The sequence below is a fragment of the Myxine glutinosa genome, chromosome 12 (genome assembly GCF_964187855.1).
Source record: "Myxine glutinosa chromosome 12, kmMyxGlut1.1, whole genome shotgun sequence".
Taxonomy (NCBI): domain Eukaryota; kingdom Metazoa; phylum Chordata; class Myxini; order Myxiniformes; family Myxinidae; genus Myxine; species Myxine glutinosa.
The window spans coordinates 15,127,694-15,146,445 of NC_136272.1; the positions used below are offsets into that span (position 1 = coordinate 15,127,694).

Here is an 18,752-nt window from a genome sequence, read left to right on the forward strand (position 1 = left end):
CTAGGAGGGGAGGAGCGAGGGAGAGTCTCGGAGGGGAGGGGTGTGGGGGGAGATTTGAAAGGAATGGGTGATGGGGATGATTTGGAGGGGAGGGGCAAGGGGGTAGATTTAGAGGGGAGGGGTGATGGGAAATGGGATTTTGGGGTGATGGGATTTTGAAAATTGTACGATTAATGGGAAACGAACATTTATTGCAAAATGAGTTTCTTGAGATTTACCAATCTTGTTCAAATTTGACACATAATGAATGATGGCTTACTTATGAGCGTCATGTTTCTTTAGGATCAGATCCAATATGGCCGACTGGCGGCCATTTTGTGACTAAAACGTGTCCCCATCCATTTCTCGGACATGCATGGACCGATTTTCTTCAAACTTAGCACAAAGACAAGAAATGAGAGCATACATATGCAGGAGATTTTGTTTTGCCATCCGACCAAAGATGGCCGACTGACAGCTTTTGACTCCGTACAGTAAAATTACTAAAACTACGGGGGTGGGGGGAGGGCTATGACATTTTGTGTGTTTTTCTTCCTGTTGACGATATAGTTAATGAACGTGTCACCTTCGTCGTCCTGTTTGTCCTGTTGGCATTTGGACCGCTGGGATTGGCTTTATAAAATCACTGCTTCCCACGGAGATTTAAAACCGGGCTCGACGCAACGTTTACTGGGGTCCGTTAGCGGACCCAAAAGACGTGACAATATTTACATCTGTTCCCTCAGTAAAAGCCTTCACCTTGGTAATGCACATCTAAAGGACCATTTTACTTTATACTACCGTGGAAAGGGTGAAAGTGAGAGTATGGAGTTGTCATTCCCATGGGGGCAACCTCCATTCATCTCAGCATACACACCACCCCTTCTCAGCAATTCAGAGGATGAAGACACCTTCCATATTTGAATGGATGAAACCAAAGATACATGACAAAGACCCCATCATGTTGAACGATTCCAATTCCCATGTGTGAGACGACTGGTGTACTCCGTGATATCATTGGGCCTCATGGTGTTGAAAACATGAACGAGAACGTCGAGTATCAGTGCATTTAATGTCGTCGTAGCCATTCGTTTAAGTCTCGACCATATTCCACAGCATGCAGCAGAGTAAAACAACATGGGGGCACCCGCCGCACTCGGGGACCAGAAGACCACAGTCGTAGCTTGAAGTTTAATTGTGCAAAATGTGTAGTTCATTTGCAGCTGATGGATGTGGGTTCACCTCAGCTCTCACAAGGACACCACTGTGCAGCACCCCCTGCTGGTTAGAGCAAGAATGTGCAATTCGTTTCGGGTACCAACAATAGCTCGCCAACTCTGTGCGAAGGATACCATGGGATATTTTACGTCCACCAACTAATACTGGGAGACAGGACACCCATCTGAAGGACGGCCCACACGATACTGTGCCCTGACTGCGAGACACCAGGATGACAGTTTATAGCTGGGCCGACATTCAAACTCAGGCTCGACAACTCAGACTCAGCACACAAACTTCTCGGCTATCCTGCCAATCCATGCACAACGAGATCGGCCGCCGGTGGAGCGCATACCTCCACTAGGCTATACAGTTTGTTTTGTATCCCAAAGGTAGGCTCGATCTGGCTTCGGACCTGAACCAAAATCGAATCATTTCGTCCTCGTCACAAAACCAACTCATTCACCGAGTTTAGTCACAAGTCGTCCATAACTTTTTTTTTTTTTTTTTAAACATCGTTATCTATCGCTTCCCCCCCCCCCCCCCCCCCCCCCACCCCTCAATGGTAAAAATTAAATAACTCTCGTATCCGAATCCATATTCAGATCTTCACCAAAATCCAATCGAATCGTCCTCGTCACACAACCTGTACACCACCAAGTTTCGTCTAAATCTGTCCATACCTTTTTGAGATTTCCTGCAATGTATCTTTTTTGGCCCGATATCCCAATGGTGAAGAATCACTTAAATACCCTACAAGCCGGATCCAAATCTGATCTTCACCAAAATCTAATCATTTCGTCCTTGTCACATACGCTACATCTCTGCCAAATTTCGTCCGAATCGGTCCACAACTTTTTGAGATATCTTGTTCACAGACATACAAACAGAGACAGACAGACAGACGTCTTTGGTGGCGGAGGTAACAAACCAGTTCTAAAGCTCAACTCAGCTTAATCACGTTATGGCTAAATTTGAGCATTTTCCAAAGACAAACTCTTGAAGTCACAGACATCAACAATCAGCATCGTCTTTGGCAGAGTCACGACAAGTATTGGTACCACTGCAACAACAATGTAATGTTCATTCAAAACGAACTCACCATGAACACTTTATTACAAGTGCATGAATTGCATTTCACGAGCAATGAAAATCATGCAGGTTTAATGTTGAAGATAAGCCCAGACTGAAAGAAAAACAACAACAAAATAAGCGTTACGCCTCGGTCCCCCGTCGGGGAAGTGATGCGAGTTGACAAAGTGGAAGACGCAGAAAACATGCTATATGATATGATATTCCACTCACAAGGTGCAGACATACATGAAGGCGGCCATCTTGGATTTTGACGTGGCGACCCAATTTTCAATAGCGTTCTTCCTTATGCCGAGATACTCCCAAACACCAGATTAGAAGTTGGTACTTCGCTTATTTTTCAAGATATTCCGCTCACAAGGTTCAGACATACATGGCACCAGACATACATGGCGGCAGCCATCTTGGATTTTGACGTGGGTTGCACCCACACACCAAATTCGAATGCGGTCCTTCGCTTACGCACGCACGCACGCCCGGAGTCACGACAAGTATCGGGACCACTGCAACAACAATGTAATGTTCATTCAAAACGAACTCACCATGAACACTTTATTGCAAGTGCATGAATTGCATTTCACGAGCAATGAAAATCATGCAGGTTTAATGTTGAAGATAAGCCCAGACTGAAAGAAAAACAACAACAAAAAAAACCTCAGATTCACTTGCAAATGTTCAGAGCAAATCATCTTCAGAGCAAATCAAGTAATTTTGTAAAAAAAATAAAAATTAAACAAAATAACTTCAGCAAAAAGGAAAAAAACAATAACTAAGGTTAAAGTATCCATTTCTCAGAAAGTAAGATGGGGCAACAACTGTGGACAGGGTAATGAAACCCCCAAGAGAATGCAGCAAAGTGCAAAACCCCCAAGTTGAGCAAGTACGTGTAAAGCAATCACGTGACGTTGAAACATCGTGCGCTTCACATACCGACGTGCAACACAAAACAGAAATCATCAAAGTACAAAATAAAAAGCAACAAAATCAACCTGGTGATCAACATCGAGGGAGGGAAAACTATCGAGAACCAGAGCACGGGGCAGGAGCTTCCAGAAGGTTCCAGAAAGAATCAAGTCAACGGAACATGTGGGGTCTGCCGAATCATATGTTCTCTCACATGTCATGTCAAGCCTATGAGGATGTCTGTGTAGAGTTCCAGGTAACGCAGTTGCACAGAGTCAACAACAACCGGACTTCAAGAGTCCCCACGGTGAACCACTGGGAAACGAAGCTCAGATTATGCACCAAACAATCTCGTAACGTTATTTACGCGACATAAAACGCCATGAGCGAGAATTAAAGCTTACCGCAGCGCAGGCAGGTAAATATAGGTCACCTGTGAAGCGATGGTTACACGATGCCGACGTACATCACCTATAAATTTCAGAGCACGAGCGGGATCGTACAACTCGACGACATTGTTGCATGTTGTGCTCACATGGAGGAGGAAGAAGCAGAGGCGGCGGAGGAAGACGCAACGGACCTGAGCAACGACTAGCAAATGAAGAACAATGAAAGACAGATTCAAGTCAGGACAAGTTCGCCATCGGTAACAAAGCAAAAGGTGTTTAAGACAGAATGCATGCTTTTGGTTTTTATTTATTTATTTATTTATTTAAATAAAGTCATGAAATCTCATCTGCAGGAACAATTCTCAAGTTTCTTTAAAGTCTAGCTGTAACAAGGCCCACATAACCATGAAATAAATGTCTCCTCCCTAACTTAATCCTTTTATTAAAAGTCATGCGACCTGAAGCGCAAATTTGATCAACACAGTAAATCGAGGTAAAGGTGGGGTCGAATAGTTTGGACCTGCTCGTTTGGTGTTCAAGGTGAAAATCCAAACGTCCTTGTTGTTAAAGTTTCACGATTTCTCCGATATTGTTTTGCATACACGATCCTCGACAAGCCCGAGATGTTAAAATGACACTTCGAGGCAGAAAATGACGTCACAAATGAAACAAACCCAACAATTAGATATTTTTGGAAGTTAGAGATCGACACAAATCAAGTTCGAGAAAACCGATTATCAAGCAATTCTTATGAGCAGCGCAAAGAAAGAAAAAATTTACATTCCCACAAGTGTTTAGCATCGACTTTTAAATGTCTAAAAAAGAGGAAGAAGAAGAAGAGTAAAAAAGGTAAATACACCGCAGTATATTAGTGCCGCGTTTGTCATGGATCTAATTGCAAGATAACCAATACAGATGCTCCGATTCATTAAAGGAAGAAGAAGAAGAAGAGGAGGAAGAGGAAGAAGAATAAAAGGTAAATAGACCACAGTATATTAGTGCCACGTTTGTCATGGGTCTAATTGCAAGATAACCAATACAGATGCTCCGATTCATTAAAGGAAGAAGAAGAAGAAGAGGAGGAAGAGGAAGAAGAATAAAAGGTAAATACACCACAGTATATTAGTGCCACGTTTGTCATGGATCTAATTGCAAGATAACCAATACAGATGCTCCGATTCATTAAAGGAAGAAGAAGAAGAAGAGGAGGAAGAGGAAGAAGAAGAATAAAAGGTAAATAGACCACAGTATATTAGTGCCGCGTTTGTCATGGGTCTAATTGCAAGATAACCAATACAGATGCTCCGATTCGTTAAAAGAAGAAGAAGAACAACAAGGCCAGACTCTTCCAGCTCCGCCAGTTCAATTTTTTTTTGTAGAAAAATTTACCATATAGTTTCAAAATATCATTTAACGACTTTTGAAGTATTCACAGTGGAAATCATTCCGAGGTTCGCAATCGATATGTGAGCTTTTGGACAGTGAAAAAAAACAAACAAACTCCAATTAAACAAGTTATCTGCAAATCACAGACGAATGTCACACTTGTAATGATTCCTCCGAATGCAATTCGTGAAAGCAGTTTGATCCAAAGCAATCGTGATGCCAAATCTGCCAAATCGGCACGTGTGCATCCGAGCAGGTAGTTTTGGAGCATCATGGAATTGTAAACACGGCGGTGTGATCACAAACCGTCGCTAGTTGTACAGCGGTTACACCACGGTGTTGTGCGAAGCTTATTAATGTAAAGAAGAAGAAGAACAAAATCTCGTAGTGGTCTCATGCGGCACATCAATGCGTCAGAGTGGCGGTCGAGGTGAACGTGCACAATGTGAAGCCGACGCGTCATCTACCTGACTACTGAAATCCACTCCCGCGTTACCTTCCTCCCCCTTCTCCATCCATCCATCCAATTAACCAATCGGATAAACAAACACCTCAGTCCTCATCGCCTGGCCCACGGATGATGCGCTTGCAACCCCTTTTTCCGGCTGGTCCCTGTGGCTTGGCGAATGCCTGCTTTTGTATGCAATGCTTGGGGTGGACCTCGTCATAAAGGAACTCCGCCGTGAGCTCGTCACCGCATTCTATTTCGACCTGCGTGGAAGATACCAAAGAGTTGCACTGCACTTAAAAATGGTTCATAGCTCAAATCCATTTTGAAAAAACAAGACCGGAAGTCGAGCAGCGGTGTAGCCAGGCTTGTGAAATATTATAAACCACAAACACAAATTATTAGCTTTTTAAACAGTCGCTAATGCTGTTTATAACATTAAACAAAGAAATTTGGAGGAATCCAGACATCCATGAGGTAGGTTTTACTTACAGAACTGAGGGAAGATCTACTGTAATCTATATACCCCACAAGGGTTGGGTTTATAACATGCTATCAAAAAAACGAGGCTAATTCCTTACTTCCACAGTTGTTAGTACCGTACACCGCTTATCATTGATTCATGAACCATACACCGCTTCAATCCACAAACTTTGTATTCACGACATTGGGATTAAAGTGGTATGGTCATATTTACGATATTATTATTATTATTACAAAAACGATACAACAACAACATGCATTTTAAAGGCCATTTTCCCTACTAGAGCGGGGGTTAGCCTTGCGGTCCCCATGACAATCTTCTCCATTTTGCCCTATTTTCTGCATCTCTCCTTGTTAACCCTCTTGCCCGCATTTCTTCTTCCACCATCTTTAGCCAAGTCTTTCTCGGTCTTCCCCTTCCTCTACTTCCTTCTACATTCATTTCCATCACTCTTCTCAACCAGTCACTTTCATCCTTCCCCAACACATGTCCAAACCATCTCAACCTGTTCCTCTTCACAGCATCAATCACAGGCTCTATTCCCATCATCTTTCGCAATTCATCATTTGTCTTCCTCTCTCTCAACGATACTCCGCACATCCGTCGAACCATTCGCATTTCCACCCTTTCCAACCTTCGTTGCTGCTCTACGTTCATTACCCATGTCTCGCTCCCATAAATCATAACACTTCTCACACATGCAGCATACACCTTTCCCTTCAGCTTCAACGACACTCTCCTCCTCATCAGCATGCCACTCAGTTCCCGAAACTTCTTCCATGCACATCTCACTCTAGCAACCGTTGCCGAGTCTGATCCACCTTCTCCATTCAGCATGTCTCCGAGGTAGCAAAATGTTTTCACACCTTCCAGCTTCATGCCGTCTCCAAGATCCAACTCAACATTTCCTCCATCTGCAGCTCCCTCTGTGCACACCTTACATTTGAATGTAGCTACCACACTGGTAAATGACCCTCTCAGACCACTACATTTTTGATGAACCCACTCAGCGCACATTGTACATTGAATGGAGTTCACTCCGACACCCTTCCTGCACACAGCACAGGGCCACTTCCCAGTTCTTTCCACCTCACCACATGCTTTACCACTTGCCATCACCTTCGTCTTTCCGATATTCACCTTCAGACCTTTTGTCTCCATACATTCCTTCCACTTGTTCATCTTTTCCTTCAGTCCATCCATACTTTCCACAATCAACACCAGATCATTTGCATCATCTGCACCAGATACTACTGAAACGATACACTACTATATTAAGAAACCTGGGTTTAATTTGTCCGAAGATGAATCGTAACGCCGAAGGCCTATACGTACTGTACCGTATTGTTGGAAGAGATGCAACGCCGATGCTTTCGATATTTGATGATCATTTTAACAATCGGTTTGTTTGTGTTTCCCACAGAATAAAAAACGTCAAGGTAGAGCATGACGATTGCGATATATGACAGGTTCGACGATATGTTCGGTCTGAACGAAATTGGAATCAAAATGCCAGAGTGTGGAGAGTCAGCCGCCGTATCGCCATAATGACATCAGACGTAATCACATCACCCTGTCATGTGACCAGATACTCAGCTCTGATTAGTTTACATTTGAGGGGACATCCATACAGACGGACATGTCCCTCAAAGGTGGGTGCCATGATGTGAGTTACCGTGCCAGTTTGGAGGCCTGGGCCTACATTTAGGCTACAAAGTAGTCTCAGATGTAATGACAGTGCAGTGTAGATGCCCCAGCAAGGTCAGGTGACCGAGCAATGCCTGCTGTATTCTTTAGTCGTGTTTTTGTGGAATTTGTATTAGGCTTTAAAATCTCCCTCTGGTAGTTTGGCTCTGAGGCTAGTCTGTAGTCTAGATGCAAAACGACAGGGTAACTTTTAGACTTGGCAGGGTGCCAAATCACAATCCACTTAATTATTCAAGTCCACAACAATCTTTACAGAATAACGTCATCAAAGCTGAGTAAACGTCACACAGCTTAAAATTCATATTGGATCATATAGAAATTGCAGGCTTATGAAAATGACGGTTATTAAAAAGATGCAACATTCCTTCCTGTCTTGCCTGGGTACCAGTTCATGCATTGTGAATGAGTCTTTAAAGCATTCGCAAAATGGCCAACAAAACACTGCCCACACAAGGGACCAAGTTGGAATGGAAGGTGGGGGAGGACGAGGAGGGGGATGAGGAGGAGGAGGAGGAGGAGGAGGAGGAGGAGGAGGAAGATTTTTATTCTTAACGGATACACATGCAATAAAGAAGCAAAATTAGATGTCAAAGGGGGCTGGCAGGATGGCCTAGAGTGGTACGCACACACCTCTAAGCTGTCTAGCATGGGTTTGAATCTCGGCCCAACGACAAATGGTCATCATGGTGTTACACAGGTAGGGTGATTCATCAATGTGTTTGTCGTCCCTTGGATGGATGTTAAACTTGCATCCCGTTTGCCAGCATTTAAGCTGGTGAATGATAAATATCCCACCGTGTCCTTTGTGAAGAGTTTGTGAGCTATTGCCCACACCCTGAACAAATTCCAAATTCCTGCCCCAACTATTTAGTCAAACATCAGGCATGGCCAGGTGGTTCGTGAAAGATTTGGGCCAAAACCTTTCCCCTGGCCACACACAAATGGGGGAATAACTGCAGCCATTAGCGAAAGAAGAAGATTAGAAATTAAAGTTGATAAATTGACCATGCGCATGAAATGAAACCACTGAACTCTGGATGCTTCCATGCCACTTATTGCATCAGCATATTGGCACATGTACTGTACATGTACGATACCACAATGCACTGTACATGTACAATACCACGATGTATGCATTTACTGTACATGTACAACGTGGTGCAGCATCTCCCTCCCCCAACTTAATTTAATGTATCATTTTCATTGTACAGTATTTACCAAAATGCTAACTCGATCACATGGGATTTTTAATATCCACACTTTTACAAGAGACCTGAAAGAAAAAAATCGAAATAGAAACGACATTAGGGAAGCTAAACGACAGAACTTTAATCACTCACAGGGATGCTCTTTTTGGCACGAGATTATAAATGATAATTATGGGGGCATAGCGCCCACTTTCATTTTGAGGGAGAGTGGGCCATGGCACCCACTCTGGAGTGAAGGGGAATGGCGCCCACTTTAGATGGAGAGGGGGCCATGGCACCCACTCTGGGGGGAAGGGGCATGGCGCCTACCTTTGAGGGAGAGGGGACCATGGCACCATGGTGAAACTCACCTTCACGCGAAGCTTGGATCGGTTTTGCAACTAAAACAAGAAAGAGCAATCAGAGATTGCAAACCCTCGCCAGGATGTATTTTCAGTGGTTTTTAAGGCTTTTGTGTTAAAACAAATATAGCGGCCGAACCACGTGACTGATAACATTATTTTTCTCCACCAATTTATTCCTAGATTATGTTCAAGAAATTTCATCTTGATCAGATGAAGTTTTGTACTTGTCGAATTATGACGTCATAATGGAGGCACCTATGACATCATCATAAACATATTTTATTCCCCATGGAGAGTTCTTTACAATGAGCCATGTTTCAATTTTTTCTATGCAGCACTTTCGGAGATATAGAGGTGCAAATGTTTTAGGTTTTTCCAAGATGGCGGCCGAACCACGTGACATATGACGTCATAATTATCATTAAAAAATTATACAGGTGGAGTTGCACCTATGGTGAAAATTTCCTGTCAATCGGACCAACGGTTGCAGAGAAAATCCTATTTATTCTGTGCGGACAGACAAACAGACGGACTCAAATGCAATACTCTCTCCTCAGACGAGGGTAAACAGGCAAATCCATTTGATTTCCGGGTTATGTAAGAAAATATTTCCGTGGATGTCGACTTGGATAAAAGCAGTATTGATCTGTGACCAATCAAATAGGCCGCAGAATTCCCCTCATGAAAAAGGAAACGGGTAATAACACCGATTAAAGCTCCATGAAGTTGGAAAAGAAAAATATAGCAGAGCAACAACAACAAAAAAACATTCACAAAATGAATCAAATATTAAAATCACCTTTCGCTGAATCTGCAGCCCCAGGTCTTGTTCCATGGTCGCGAGCAATGGACCCTTACAACTGGAATAGAGCATTCGCTCCTTGATGCTGCACTTGCAGCCCGGCATGGAGTATACAAACACTGCAAAACAGGTGAGGGACATCGCCGTGCCAGTTACAAACACACACTTCAAAAGAACAAACTCAACACCACCTGGTTTAAACAAAAGATGGAGTGGAAACATTGTTATTAATTATTATACTGGGTGGCTCGCAGACCCGGTGGTGTAATGGTTAGAGCGTCCACTGAGTCTCGGTCGTCGGTTGTTCGGACCCTGTCCGACTCATAACAAAGACTTTTAAGATGGTACGTATGTGTAAGAGAGGTCAAATTATACACAGGCCCACAACACATATGCACTGGAGTCCCTCAAGGATGAACACACAACAGGACAAATGTTACAACCCAAACAGCACTTGAAGACCAATACCATTTGGGTTGAATAGCGTTGGTGCATTCAGCCTTAAACAGCATTCGATTTGCCTTCTTTCCCTGTGTTGCGATCGTTCGATTTGCCTTTTTACCCTGCGCTCACGAAGCGAAAAGCGGGGTTAGGCATTTGGTTGCGTACGTGTGCCGTGTCTCCATTTTTAAAATTCATTTTCTCGGCAACCGTTGGTCCGATTGACACGAATTTTTTACCATAGGAGCGCCTCCGCCTGTAGAAATTTTTCATTCCTAATTATGACGTCATAGGTCACGTGGTACGGACGCCATCTTGGAAAAACGTTACACCTCCATCTCCCAAACCACTCAATGGAAAAATGGAAACATAGCTCATTGTCAAGTATTCCCCATGGGGAATAAGATATGTTGATGATGTCATCGGTGCCTTAATTATGATGTCATAATTTGACAAGTACAACGCTTGATCTGATCAGAATGAAAAAAAAAATCCCTCTGCAACTGTTAGTCCGATTGGCACGAATTTTTCAGAATATGAGAGGCTCCGCCTGTGGAATTTTTAAAATGATAATTATGACATCATAGATCACGTGGTACAGGCGCCATCTTGGAAAAATCGGAAAAGGTTGCATCTCTATATTTCCGAAACCGCTCCATGGAAAAAAAATTAAACATGGCTCATTGTCAAGTACTCCGCTTGGGGAATAAAATATGTTGATGATGATGTAATCGACACCTTAATTATGACGTCATAATTCGACAAGTACAACACTTGATTCGATCAGTATGAATTTTTTTTATCTGCAATTCTTGGTCCAATTGACACGAAATTTTCACTATAGTAGGGCCGCCTCCTGTAGAATATTGTAATGATTATTATGACGTCATAGGTTACGTGGTAGAGGCGCCATCTTGGAAAAACTTCGCACCTCTATATCTCTGAAACCACTCCATGGAAAAATTTGAGACCTGGCTCATTGTCAAGTACTCCGCTTGGGGAATAAGATATGTTAATGATGATGTCATGGGTGCCTTCGTTATGACGTCATAATTCGACAAATACAACACTTATCCATCCGATCATTATTTAAAAAAATTTCCAGCAACTGTTGGTCTGATGGACACGAAATTTTCACCAGAGGAGCGCCTCCTCCTTTAGAATATTTTGATGATAATCATGACGACATAGGTCATGTGTTACAGGCGCCATCTTGGAAAAACCAAAAAACGTTGCACCTCTATCTCCAAAACCACTGCATGGAAAAAAAATTGAAACGTGACTCATTGTAAATAACTCCATATGGGGAATAGGTGTTAACGATGACGTAATTGGTGCCATAATTATGACGTCATAATTCGACAGGGACAACGCTTAGTCTGATCAGTTTGAAATTTATTGAGCATGATACATGCAACAGTGGATTGGACAACAGTGGACAACAGTGAACAACAGTGAACAACAGTGGCTGCATTCCAGTGGATTGGGAACTGAGTCCCCTCGTCCCTCTATACAAGGGGAAACGTGACCCTCTGGAGTGTGGCTCGTACCGAGCGATAAAGTTATTGGAGCATGGAATGAAGGTATTGGAAAGGGTGTTGGAGAGGAGGATAAGGAAGAAAGTGAAGATCGACGAAATGCAGTTTGGATTTATGCCAGGAAGAGGAACGACAGATGCGCTTTTCATTGTGAGGCAGTTGCAGGAGAAGTACATTGAGAAGAGGAAGAAGTTGTTTTTTGGGTTTGTTGATCTGGAGAAAGCATTCAATAGGGTTCCACGCAAAGTATTGACATGGGCATTGAGGAAGTTAGGAGTGGAGGAATGGTTGATCAGAGTAGTGATGGCAATGTACAAAAGAGCGCGCACAGCTGTAAGGACGAAGGACGGGAACAGTGGTGAGTTTGAGGTGAAGGTGGGAGTGCATCAGGGGTCTGTACGAAGTCCACTACTATTTGTAGCTGTGATGGAGGTGCTGGCTCAGAACGTAAAGGAGGGTTTACCGTGGGAGTTGTTGTATGCAGATGATCTGGTGTTGATTGCGGAAAATATGGATGGACTGAAGGAAAAGATGAACAAGTGGAAGGAATGTATGGAGACAAAAGGTCTGAAGGTGAATATCGGAAAGACGAAGGTGATGGCAAGTGGTAAAGCATGTGGTGAGGTGGAAAGAACTGGGAAGTGGCCGTGTGCTGTGTGCAGGAAGGGTGTCGGAGTCAACTCCATTCAATGTACAATGTGCGCTGAGTGGGTTCATCAAAAATGTAGTGGTCTGAGAGGGTCATTTACCAGTGTGGCAGCTACATTCAAATGTAAGGTGTGCACAGAGGGAGCTGCAGATGGAGGAAATGTTGAGTTGGATCTTGGAGACGGCGTGAAGCTGGAAGGTGTGAAAACATTTTGCTACCTCGGAGACATGCTGAATGGAGAAGGTGGATCAGACTCGGCAACGGTTGCTCGGATGAGATGTGCACGGAAGAAGTTTCGGGAACTGAGTGGCATGCTGATGAGGAGGAGAGTGTCGCTGAAGCTGAAGGGAAAGGTGTATGCTGCATGTGTGAGAAGTGTTATGATTTATGGGAGCGAGACATGGGTAATGAACGTAGAGCAGCAACGAAGGCTGGAAAGGGTGGAAATGCGAATGGTTCGATGGATGTGCGGAGTATCGTTGAGAGAGAGGAAGACAAATGATGAATTGCGAAAGATGATGGGAATATTGCCTGTGATTGATGCTGTGAAGAGGAACAGGTTGAGATGGTTTGGTCATGTGTTGAGGAAGGATGAAAGTGACTGGTTGAGAAGTGATGGAAATTAATGTAGAAGGAAGTAGAGGACGGGGAAGACCGAGAAAGGCTTGGCTAAAGATGGTGGAAGAAGAAATGCGGGCAAGGGGGTTAACAAGGAGAGATGCAGAAAATAGGGCAAAATGGAGAAGATTGTCATGGGGACCGCAAGGCTAACCCCCGCTCTAGCAGGGAAAATGGCCATAAAATGCATGTTGTTGTTGTTGTTGATCTATGCAACAATTATATTAGAAAATATAAATTTATGATGTCATCTCTCACGTGGTCTGGCAGCCATATTGGATCAAAAAAAAAAAGAAACGTTCAAAAACAGAAGAGTTGGCTCATACCAAGTTGACTGCGCAGGGTAAGTATTCTATGAATACCATCTCGTCCTGTGTTGCGATCGTTCGAGCTGCCTTTTCCTTTGTTGTGATCGTTCAATTTGCCTTTTCCCATGTTGCGATCGTTCGATTTGCCTTTTCCTGTGTTGCCATCGTTTGATTTGCCTTTTCCTATATTGCGATTGTTCGACTTGCCTTTTCCTGTGTTGTGATCGTTCGATTTGCCTTTTCCTGTGTTGCGATTGTTCGATTTACCTTTTCCTATGTTGTGATCGTTCAATTTGCTTTTCCTGTGTTGCGATCGTTCAATTTGCCTTTTCCTGTGTTGCAATCGTTCAATTTGCCTTTTCCTTTGTTGTGATCGTTCAATTTGCCTTTTCCGATGTTGCGAGATCGTTCAATTTGCCTTTTCCTATGTTGCGATCGTTCGATTTGTCTTTTCCGATGTTGTGATTGTTCGATTTGCCTTTTCCTGTGTTGCGATCATTCGATTTGCCTTTTCCTATGTTGCGATCGTTCGATTTGCCTTTTCCTATGTTGTGATCGTTCAATTTGCCTTTTCCTGCGTTGCTATCATTCGATTTGCCCTTTCCTATGTTGCGATCATTTGATTTGCCTTTTCCTATGTTGCGATCATTTGATTAGCCTTTTCCTATGTTGTGATCGTTCAATTTGCCTTTTCCTATGTTGCGATCGTTTGATTTGCCTTTCCCTGTGTTGCGATCGTTTGATTTGCCTTTTCCTGTGTTGCGATCATTCGATTTGCCTTTTCCTATGTTGCGATCGTTCAATTTGCCTTTTCCTATGTTGCGATCGTTTGATTTGCCTTTCCCTGTGTTGCGATCGTTTGATTTGCCTTTTCCTGTGTTGCGATCATTCAATTTGCCTTTTCCTATGTTGCGATCGTTTGATTTGCCTTTCCCTGTGTTGCGATCATTCGATTTGCCTTTTCTTGTGTTGCGATCGTTTGATTTGCCTTTTCCTATGTTGCGATCATTTGATTTGCCTTTTGCTATGTTGCGATCGTTCAATTTGCCTTTTCCTATGTTGTGATTGTTCAATTTACCTTTTCCTATGTTGTGATCGTTCAATTTGCTTTTCCTGTGATGCGATCATTCGATTTGCCTTTTCCTGTGTTGCGATCATTCGATTTGCCCTTTCCTATGTTGCGATTGTTCAATTTGCCTTTTCCTGTGTTGCTATCATTCGGTTTGCCTTTTCCTATGTTGCGATCATTTGATTTGCCTTTTCCTATGTTGCGATTGTTCGATTTGCCTTTTCCTATGTTGCGATCATTTGATTAGCCTTTTCCTATGTTGCGATCGTTCAATTTGCCTTTTCCTATGTTGCGATTGTTTGATTTGCCTTTCCCTGTGTTGCGATCGTTCGATTGGACTTTCCGTGTTGCGATCCTATCTTTCTATGCTGCTCTACACGATTGTCTGTCCAATCGACTTCAACCAGCCCCACTAGTTAGAGAATCGTTCCCATCACCATCATGTATTTCTCCACTGCTTGGCAATCCACCCACACACCTGAATCTGTTCTACCATTCAGGTTAATGTGTTGGATTCCCTCCAATTTGCAAATCACACGTGCCATACATAATACCTTCTACCACCATTCAGCTCATCATAGGTGTTTACTTTTGGCTCTTCAACATTCAGTAACAATATGCCTGGTATTCAGGGTTTCAGTGTTTCGGATTTTCAGGATGAATTTGCATTTGGATTTGATTGCATAATTCAGGATTTTCAGGATGATTCTCAGGAAGATGACAATAAGGCGATTTGTGTTCTCTAATGTTCAATTATATGGTTAAATTGAAATAAAATAAAGACTTTAAAGGCTGTATTCATTTTTTTGAGAAGTTTACCGCTGTTGATGCACCACCTTATGCATCTTTTACACCACCTTATTTAACATGTTACATTAGTTACTTATGCCTTTTGCTTGTGTTCTTTAATGATGTCCTTAAAAACAGTAAGTTTTCTGTTTGGAATGATTTTCAATTTTGTTTCACTGCCAGACAGGCAGACAGAGTAAAACCATTACCCTACCCATCTGTGCGCATGCGTACGCAGGATGAGAGTCCGTACAATTTGCCTAATTCAGAGCCAAAGTACTGCTGAACTACAAGTCTCTGTTCTGATTCATGTTCAAAATATAACATTCAATCAAAATGAAGTTGTTCCTCGATCATAAAGTGACGTTTGTAGACGGACAGAGACCGACAAAGTGAACCAATTGGTTAATCCTGCACGTCACTTGGTGCGCGTGGGGTAAATATTTGTGATCCTTACCCTTAAGGTCGAAGAAGCGAGGACTCCATTCACTGCGTGAGCAGCAGGTCGAGTAGAGATTGGGATCATTTCATTACTTGGCGTTAAAATTACTCAAGCGAATGGCATTGCTACTCCAGGTGCTAACAAGCTTTTACCGGCTGATTCCGTATAATCTCCCTCATGCGTGTGCTTGTACAGGAACAGGTGGTAGCGAGCTGTGTTGGTGGGCACGCGTTGAGGTAGATCGACCAGGTCAGTAGGTGCTGTGCTAACCAGCCTGATGATCTCCTTCTCGGTGTCCACAAGCTGCAACAGACGCAACATGGAAGCATAGTCAGAAAATAATCATGACCATGACGGCAACATCCATTTTGACATTCGTTGGAGGCGGTCGTACAAGTAGAAAACAAAAACAAAAACAAACAAGCAGATGACATCAATAAATGGCCATTTTCCATCGAGCAAGTAGATGACATCTACCAGCAATCATCTGAGCCACACCTGTGTTCCACAGGAGACTAACCAGTGCCTAACCTGAAGGCAAAACAACAACAAAAAAGAAACATTCGACCATACACAGACGTGTGCACATCTGACAAAAGGAGGCAACCTCGACCTTACAAACACAAAGGTAATAAAGGAAATCTGCAAACAAATGTATCAACATCGGTAATGACAAACCATCACAAGTATCTTCTTAATCTACTGTGATTTAAGCATCCTCACCTACATATGGACTAATATGAATCTGAGAGATGCAGAGACTGGCAGACCAGATGCTGAACTGAGATGAGGGGAAAGGGTTAGGATCCTTTTTACGACGATGTAGTTTTGATATTCAAAGTTGTTTCCTTGGACCCAATTATAACAGACAGAGTAGAATAGATTGTCACATGTCCCACAAACCCGTTTTACCCTTTTCCCTAACTCATGTTTATCATTCTGTTTATTTTTCCCAGTGATAACATGGGGGAGAGGGTGAACACTCTGCCCCAGGAAATGTGGAGGGGGGCAAAGCCGTGGAGGGATTTTTGGCTGAGCAAGGTATGCTCTGGCTCACCCCTTGAATAGGCGAGGGTGGGGGGTGAAGGAACCAGCAGTTGGCAAGGGATTGGTAAATAGGAGAAAGGCAAAATGAGGGTCAGGTCAAGCCTAGAGGTGAAGTGGGTCAGAGAGCACAGCACCGTTGGAAGAAACAGGCAAGCTCCATGAGTCATCGGCCCAGAATCAGGGTGTGCCCTTGGGAGTGACTATTTAAGGGCCACCAGGAGACCATTCTTGGCGGGCGGCTTCCCATTCCTCAAGCATTTGCTCCTTGCTCACAGTTAAAGATCCTCGGTCATAATGGAGTATTGAAGTGCTGTAAGAAAATGGTGTGTGTGTGTGTGTGTGTGTGTGTGTGTGTGTGTGTGTGTGTGTGTGTGTGTGTGTGTGTGTTTTCGTTGAGCTGAAGTGTGTTTCTTATTGCTGTTATCAATTTACTCAAAGTTACTTTAAGCAGTCGGTTTTTAAGAGTGGAAACGATCTTCCTGCCAAAGGCGTTTGAAATTCATCAAATTCATGTTCAGGATATGGTCACAAATGTTTAAATCCTGATCGTTATAGCCTACAGCACAAAAATCAGTTTTCTCCATCAACTTCCTGATGCTGAAGTCCAATTATGTTCAATAATGCTTACTCCAAATATGGTACCAACCAGTTGGATGTAATCGATCTTCTGATCTTTGAAGGAACGCATGGCTTCCAAGGCCTCTTTCTCAATGGGGAAAGCAATACCCTGCAGGTGTTGGTGTTTACTATCCACACTGACATCCGTTCGCACCTGGATGTGAAATGGCCAAAAAAAGCTGAATGAATCCGACGTTAAAGATGCTGTTGATAAAGGACATGAAATTTGAGCAATGTCGCATGATCAACCAATCAAGGCGATTCCAGAAAGCAGAAGCAATAAATAAATAAAAATAAATGACAGTACACAACAAAGGGGAACAAATAAAAATAAAGAACCTCGTTCAGTTTCAACTTCTGTAACTCATTCTCTGCATCCGTCAGAGGTAGGGGAGCAGAATCATACTGCAAAGAATTCTTGTAACCGCAGAGGCAAATTTCTTCCTGGAAACACAAAAATCAACAAAACCATTTCCCACATCCGCATAGTACCCTTCGAACAAATGAGCAAAAACACCAGCAGTTTCCAATAATTGCTGGGTCGAAGAAATCAATACAATATTCAAGACTCAAAGCAACTCAGTGTTCATCCACATAATATTGGTAGCTGCGATATCCCAAACATAACCAGCTCACCTTCGCTGTACCGAACAATTCATCCTTTATATGGCCGCCTCCAAACTCTTTCTTCACAGTGGCACGAGTCCCAGCATAGAGCATTTTCAGCCTCACCTAGTCACAGCACAAATCGATTAAACCAGCACAACTCACCACAAATGATCACACATGTTACAATGGAACTAATTATAATGTACAGGTTTTTTATTATTTCGTATGCAGCGAGCCACGACTGGTTGCTAGGCTGTGCCGCTGATGTATCACCCCCTGTTGACAATATGCTGGTAATATATTTAAGACGTCAGAAGGATGACAGGCTGAGTGGTATTTAATGGCACGACAGGGGCACAAACTTTAGGATCTTAAGGTAGCCATCCTTACCGTTAAGCCAACACCAGGCTTGATGTACGGATTGGGAACAACACATTTGGGGTTCAATACAGGAGAACAGAGCAGGAATGGTGGGGTCAAGCTTAGCAATGTGGAAAGGTTATTTATTTTTAAAGCAATTCATGATGATCATCATCACGTAACATGCTCCATGCAGAGCGTCGGTTCTTCAAAAGCGGTTTCTTGGCTAGGGTTACAATCCTGGATCAGTTGCCACTAGAAAGGCAGGGAAGGAATTTGTAATTTGTTCAGGATGCTGGCAATA

General features: G+C 43.1%; 1 protein-coding gene across 1 annotated transcript in view; it reads right to left on the bottom strand.

Annotated features, from left to right (window-relative positions):
• Nucleotides 1-2,806: 2,806 nt before the first annotated feature.
• Nucleotides 2,807-18,752, bottom strand: part of LOC137438185 (twinfilin-2) — a 37,486-nt gene continuing 21,540 nt past the window's right edge. The window contains exons 4-10 of the mRNA XM_068133211.2: nt 18,116-18,211; nt 17,819-17,923; nt 17,508-17,633; nt 15,967-16,117; nt 9,958-10,079; nt 5,519-5,678; nt 2,807-3,783 (exon numbers count right to left, since the gene is read on the bottom strand). Of these exons, the coding sequence (XP_067989312.2) occupies nt 5,520-5,678; nt 9,958-10,079; nt 15,967-16,117; nt 17,508-17,633; nt 17,819-17,923; nt 18,116-18,211 (759 nt within the window). The 3' untranslated portion in view covers nt 2,807-3,783; nt 5,519. The remainder of the gene's footprint in view (nt 3,784-5,518; nt 5,679-9,957; nt 10,080-15,966; nt 16,118-17,507; nt 17,634-17,818; nt 17,924-18,115; nt 18,212-18,752) is intronic.